At 47.1% G+C, this 7267-nt stretch overlaps 1 protein-coding gene across 1 annotated transcript in view; it reads left to right on the top strand.

Annotated features, from left to right (window-relative positions):
* LOC122565524 (succinyl-CoA:3-ketoacid coenzyme A transferase 1, mitochondrial-like) overlaps positions 1–7267 on the top strand; it is a 45253-nt gene that overhangs the window by 33977 nt on the left and 4009 nt on the right. The window contains exon 15 of the mRNA XM_043721578.1: positions 606–686. Within this exon, the coding sequence (XP_043577513.1) occupies positions 606–686 (81 nt within the window). The remainder of the gene's footprint in view (positions 1–605; positions 687–7267) is intronic.

Raw genomic sequence — 7267 nt, 5'->3', positions numbered from 1 at the left:
GGTTATGTGGGAGGGGGTCACAGGGGAACGGTGGGGGCAGGGGGTTATGTGGGAGGGGGGTCATGGAGCGGTGGGGGAGGGTACTCACAGGGGAGGGATGAGAGTTAGAGGTGGAGGTTATAGACAGCAGTGGTGGCTGTCCAATAGAGCCTGAGGTTTGCCTGTCTTGGGGAAACTGCACCACTAAGGGCCGTGGTGGTTTTTTCTGTGTGGGCGGTATCCAAACGCAGAGGGTTGATGTGTGTCTTCATCTGCCTGCAACCCAAGGTACGATCTCCCCCACCCTGTTTACCCCTCACAGAATACTCCCTACTGCCATTCCCTACTCACAAACACCCACCCCTGACCCCCCCACCTCTCCTCCTCCCTTTTTGTTTCCCCCCTACTCCACTTCCTCTTCTTCCTTGTCCCCTCTTTCCATCCCCCCCCGCCTCAATCTTTCTCTCCCCCTTGCCCCTCCCACCCCGTCCTGTGGTTTAACCTGGGGCCTGCCCTGTATGGTCAGTATTGAGGCAGAGGGACGTTAAGGTTTGTGAGGTAGCTGTAAGCTGTACAGGCGCTGAATTAAAGCACACTCTGTCCGTCTGTCTGTCTGCCTGTCACAGGGAGGAACACACAAGATCCTGGACAAATGTACTTTACCACTAACTGGGAAGAGCTGTGTAAACCGTCTCATCACTGAGAAGGTAAGAGTCTGGTGCTACATTGAGGAGATTAAAAAGCAATTCGTTCTTGACACATGAACATTGCTGGCTGGGCCCAGCATTTATCACCCGTCCCTAGTTGCCCCTGAAGAAAGTGAGGGTGAGCTGCCTTCCTGACCCGCTGCAGTCCATGTGCTGTAGGGTGACCCACAATGCCCCGAGGGAGGGAATTCCAGTGACACTGAAGGAACGGCAATATATTTCCAAATCAGGATGGTGAGGGGCTTGGAGGGGTTCTTGCAGGGGGTGGTGTTCCCATGTACCTGCTGCCCTTGTCCTTCTAGATGGAAGTGGTCATGGGTTTGGAAGGTGGTGTTTGAGGAGCACCCTGCACTGACTGGAAGCCTGTTTGATGGATATCGATATTAATTAGGGAGGGGGAAAACAGCTTCATGTCTGTATGTCAGACCTGATTGGGGGGCGCGGGAGGGGTGTGTGGCCTCAGGGAGATTCGGTAAAGGAGCTGGCTGTTTGTGTCTGAGGTGGGGAGTTGTCTGAATGACCTTGTCAGAAGTTGGGAATATTCAGGCCCTGTGCACCAAGAGAGTTGTGATTGATTTTTGGATCGAATGTTTCTGACACCAGCTGAAAATGTTAGCTGTGAGGATGAACACAACACCGAGGGAATGGGAAAGGCTCGAGACCAGGTCAGGGAGTAGTTAATGGGGAGGAGACTGAGATCCACGCCAGCACCAAGTGAGACTATCTTTCGATAGGTGTGAAACTGTTGAGAGGGATTGCTGCTACAGAGTAGTAGGATGTAGGTGCAGCAAAAAATTAGGAGTTAGCATGTTCTAACTTTACCAGGAATAGGATCCTTTTGTTTTGACAATCAGCAATGTTTTCACTGTCATCACTAAATTACTATTTCCAGATTTTTTTAAAAATTGAATTTAAATTTAATCTGCCATGGGGGATGGGGTTCAAACCTGGGTCCCCAGAACATGAGTTGAGTTTCTGGATCTCTCAGCCCCCTTCCCCCTCCACATTCCTGATGGAGGGCTTTTGCCTGAAACGTTGATTCTCCTGCTCCTCGGATGTTGCCTGACCTGCTGTGCTTTTCCAGCACCACACTTTTCATTTCTGGATTGATAGTCTAGCGATAAGCCATCACCTCCCCTGTTTAACCCATACCAGGGATCGTCTTAGTGAGCTTTCCCAGAGCAGCCTCCACAGCAACAGGAGCAGGCCATTCAGCCCCTCAAGCCTGTTCCACCATTCAGTCAGACTGTGACAGATCTGTGACCTTACTCCATAAACCTGAATACTTTGGGCCATATCCCTTAATATCTTATCATTAACAAACATCTGTGTCTCTCAGGTTTCAAATTAACAACCGATCCAGCATTCACTGTTGTTTTGGAAGAGAGTTCCAAACCCCTCCCACACTGTGTGGGGAAGTGTTTCCTAACATCTCCCCCGAACGGTCAGGCCCTCATTCTCAGACTATCCCCCTAGTTCTGGAATTCCCAACCAATGGGAATAATTTATCTTCATTACCCTGTCTCCTCCTATTAATATCTTCAAGACTTTGACCAGATCACCCCCTTAACCCTCTAAACTCTAAAGAGAACAAGTTTAATTTTATAATCTCTCCTCCTAAAATAATCTCAAGCCCAGCTATCAGTTTTTGTAAGCCCATGTTCGATCTTCCCTTGAACAAGGGACTAAAACTGGATCCTGGATGTGGTCTCCCCAGCACCTTGTACAGTTGCAATAAGACTTCCCTGCTCTTATACTCTGTAGGCTCCCCTCTCTCTGGGTGAAGATATCTCTGTCCTAAATGGCCTAGTCTGTACCTGGTCACTGAGAACATCCTTCCCGAGTTTAACCTGTCTACTCCTGTTGGAATGTTAAGGCTTCTATGAGGTCCCCCTTATTTTCCTAATGTTGACCTTTACTGGAAGGCGATTGGGGAACAGGAATGAAGAGTCTTGTTCCAATTGTATTGGGTTTGGTGTAAATATACCCAAAGTGCTGTGTGCTGTTTTAGTCTTGACGATATGTTTGTATGAAAGGGGAGACCTGTGTTGGAGGGAGTTCATTGAGGATTCATTCAGCCGGTTTCTGCGGTGAGGCGGTTGTCCTGTGATGAGGGGCTGAGGGAATTGGGGCGATATTGACTGGGGTTCACAGCAATGAGAGATATCTCAGTTAATCCAAAAACCCTTAAGGCTCAAAGGGAACCGAGAGGTTGGGAAATGGAAAACATGGCTGTACAATCTCAGGGTCAAGATTAGAGTGGTGCTGGAAAAGCACAGCAGGTCAGGCATCATCTGAGGAGCAGGAAAATCGACGTTTTGGGCAGGAATTTCCTGCTCTCTGGATGCTGCCAGACCTACTGTGCTTTTCCAAGCACCACACCGATCTTGACTCTGACCTCCAGCACCTGCAGTCCTCACTTTTGCCCCGTACACTCTCAGGGTCAGGGGTCAGTCATTTCAGACTGAGCTGAGGAGAAATATCTTCCTTCGGGGGGGGGGGGGGAAGTCCCTGCCCCTGCCCCAGAGACTTATGGAGGCAGTGTGTTGAGCATATTTAAAATGTAGATTGGTAGAGTTTTGGATATTATGGGGTATATGAATTGGAAAGTTGGAGTAATGATCAAACATGAGCGAAGGCTTCAAAGGATATGGGGAGAACGCAGGAGCACAGGATCAGCCATGATCATATTGAATGGTGGAGCAAACTCCAAGGACCGAATGGCCTCCTTGTAGGATAGGACTGTACAGCACAGGAACAGACCCTTCGGTCCACCTTGTCTGTGCTGACCGTGATGCCATAGTAAACTAATCCCATCTGCCTTCCCTGGTCCCTATCCCTCTATTCTCTGTTTGTTCAGGTATCTTCCTAAATGCCTCTTAAACTTTGCTGGGGGATTTTGCTTCTACCACCTACCCATGGCAGTGCATTCCAGGCACCTTCCACCCTCTGCATTTTCAAAACAGAACTTGCCTTCTACATCTCTTTAAACTTTCCCCTCACCTTAAACTTTTATCCCTAGTACTTTATATTGCCATCCTGGGGGAGAAATACAGCCTATCCATACTTCTCAGAATAGTATATATTTCTATTCGGTTGGCCCCTCAGCCTGTGATGCTCCAGTGAAAACAACCCAAGTTTGTCCGACCTCTCCTTATTGCGAACACACTCCAATCCAGGCAACATCCAGGTAAACCTCTTCTGCACTTTCTCCAAAGCCTCCACATCCTTCCTGTAGTGTGGTGCCCGGAACTGCACACAATATTCCAAATGTGGCCTAACCAAAGTCTTATACAGCTGCAATGTGACTTGCCAACCAATAAAGGCAAGCATGCCATACATCTCCTTCCCCATTTTCAGGTAGCTATAGACTTGTACTCCCTCTGTATATCAATGCTCCTAACTCCCTGCCATTTACTGCTACTTTCCTCTTGTATTTGATTTCCCAAGATGCATCAGGTTACACTTGTCCAGATTCAACTCCATCTGCCATTTCTCTGTGAGACTTTCTGGCTGATCTATATCCTAGTCTGCCCCACCATTTAATATGATCACCGCTGACCATCTGGGACTCTATTTACATTCCTTTGATTACCTTCCTCGTTATCCACAACTCTACCAACTTTCATGTTACCTGCAAACATTTTAATCTGACCACCTGCATTTTCCACTCCTTTCCATCGTTTATACAAACTATCTGGGTGTGAATGTAGAAGGTATGGTTGGTAGGTTTGCAGATGATACCAAAGTAAGTGGTATAGTGGACAGTGAGGAAGGTTGTCTAAGAGTAACAGGATCGTGATCAGAGGAGTGGGCTGAGGAGTGGAAATGGAGTTTAATTCAGATTAATGTGAGGTTCTGCAAATTTGGAAATGTGAATCCGGGCAGGACGTATACACCTAATTATACTGCAGGTTCATAGCTCCTTGAAAATGAAGTCGCAGATAGATAGAATAGTGAAAAAGGCGTTTGCATGCTTATCTCCTACTGGTCAGTGCGTTGAATGTAGGAGTTGGGCTGTACAGGACATTGGTTAGGCCACATTTGGAATACTGCGTTCAATTCTGGTCTCCCTGCTTTAAGAAGGATGTTGTAAAACTTGAAGGGATTCAGAAAAGATTTACAAGGGTGTTGCCAAGGTTGGAGGGTTTGAGCTACAGGGAGAGGCTGGATAGGCTGGGTCTGTTTTCCCTGGAGTATCAGAATCTAAAGTGAGTGACCTTATAGAGGTTTATAAAATCATAAGGGGCATGGATAGGGTAAGTAGACAAGGGGTTTTCCCTGGATTGGAGGGAGTCCAGAACTAGAGGCCATAGGTTTAGGGTGAGAGGGAAAAGATATAAAAGAGACCTAAGGGGCAACATTTTTACACAGAGGGTGGTACGTGTATGGAATGAGTGGTGGAGGCTGGTACAATTACAGCATTTAAAAGGCAGCTGGATGGGTATATAAATAGGAAGGGTTTAAAGGGATATGGGCCAAATGCTGGCAAATAGAACTAGATTAGTTCAAAATATGTGGTTGGTGTGGATGAGTTGGACCGAAGGGTCTGTTTCCATGTTGTTTAACTCGGTTTGTTTGTAATTTATACAAATCGTTTGGATGTAAACAGAGTCATAGAGGTCCCAGCACTGATCCTTGTGGAACACCATCTCCAGTCAGAAAAAAAACACCCCTGCACAACTACTTTTGGTCTTCAATGACCAAATCAATTTTGGATCCAACTTGCCAACTTACCGTGGATCCCATTTGCCTTCATCTTCTGGACCAGCCCACCATGAGAGACCTTCTCAAATGTTTTAGTAAAGTTCATGTGGACACCAACCATTGCTCTACCCTTATCAATCCTCCTCTCCACTTCTGCAAGGTCTGTGAGACAACACCTCCCCAACATAAGGCCATGCTGACTATCCCAAATGAGATATTTTTGTCATGCAGTGTTCCTGAATCTTGCCATCTTTATCTTTCATCCTCACAGGAACATGCTGGTCCTGAGCTCTGACCAACTGGTCCCACATGTCAGGTGGGGACGTACCCTCAGGCGGCTGCCTCCAATCTAAATTTCTCCAGTTCTTGTCTCTGACTCTATTGTGGATCAGTGCGGCCTTCTCTCCTGTCCTCCAGCCTATCACTGTTCTTCTTCAAATATGTCATTGTCTGTCTGAGCCCAGGGTGTGGCCCCTTTAAGAGAAACTGGTGACAGGGAGTCAGTGTATCATGCAGATTCAAGCTAGGTGTCTGGGTCACAGGTCAGCAGCTCACCGTACTCCAGCAGCAGAGTCTGCCTCTGAAGGTTCAGCCTCTGATTCCTCACGACAATGTGAGGTTAGGTAGGAAGTTCAAAAATGAGCATTTGTCAATTGATTTAATTTGCTGTTACTTTGTCTTTGAATATCTCCTTTTTCAGTCTGTCCCTTTTCACCTTATTTTTTTCCCTGGATCTTTTGATCCATTGTACCCTTTCCCATTTTCTTGATTTTGACTCTGTCTGATGATCACACTATTTCTCCATTTCTAATTCAGTGCCTCTCTCTGTCTCTCTCCCCCTTATCTTCCCTTTGCTGACCCTTCCCATCTTTTCCCATCCTCTAACGTATGCCCAAATATTAGCTTTCTTTATTCTGCTAGTTGCTGTCTTCCTGTGTTATATAATTGTCCCTTGGTTTCTCCACCTGACTGTATCAACAACAATGAGCTGGGAGCAGAGTGTGTCCGATACTCCCCCAGGGAGTGTCTGATACATGAAACTAACTAACTGTTCACAGCACTTACCGTTTCCAGCTCTCCAATAATCACAGCACAGACACACTGTCTCTGTCTCTGTCTCTGTCTCTGTCTCTGTCTCTGTCTCTGTCTCTGTCTCTGTCTCTGTCTCTGACACTCTCACACTCTCACACTCTCACACCCCTATACTGCCATGAGATTCATGGCTGTGTCGAGTCTGTATTGAACCCCATGCTGTCCCTCTCCTGGCTCTGTTTGACGGGGACTGTGGAGAAACTTAGAAGCAGGAGGAGGCCATTCAGCCCTTTGAGTCTGCTCTGCTATTAGAGTTATCGAGTCCTAGAGATGTAGAGCACGGAAACAGACCCTTCGGTCCAACCTGTCCATGCCGACCAGATATTCCAACCTAATCTAGTCCCACGTGCCAGCACCCGGCCCATATCCCTCCAAACCCTTCCTATTCATATACCCATCCAAATGCCTCTTAAATGTTACAATTGTACCAGCTTCCACCACATCCTCTGGCAGCTCATTCCATACACGTACCACCCACTGTGTGGAAAAAGTTGCCCCTTAGGTCTCTTTTATATCTTTCCCCTCTCACCCTAAACCTATGCCCTCTAGTTCTGGACTCCCCCACCCCAGGGAAAAGATTTTGTCTATTTATCCTATCCATGCACCTCTTAATTTTGTAAACTTCTATAAGGTCACCTCTCAGCCTCCGACGCTCCAGGGAAAACAGCCCCAGCCTGTTCAGCCTCTCCCTATAGCTCAAATCCTCCAACCCTGGCAACATCCTTGTAAATCTTTTCTGAACCCTTTCAAGTTTCACAACATCTTTCCGATAGGAAGGAGAC

This window comes from Chiloscyllium plagiosum, chromosome 2 (assembly GCF_004010195.1).
Source record: "Chiloscyllium plagiosum isolate BGI_BamShark_2017 chromosome 2, ASM401019v2, whole genome shotgun sequence".
NCBI classification, from domain to species: Eukaryota; Metazoa; Chordata; class Chondrichthyes; order Orectolobiformes; family Hemiscylliidae; genus Chiloscyllium; species Chiloscyllium plagiosum.
Note: the sequence above shows the minus strand (reverse complement) of the source record. Positions and strands in the feature narration are given on the sequence as shown.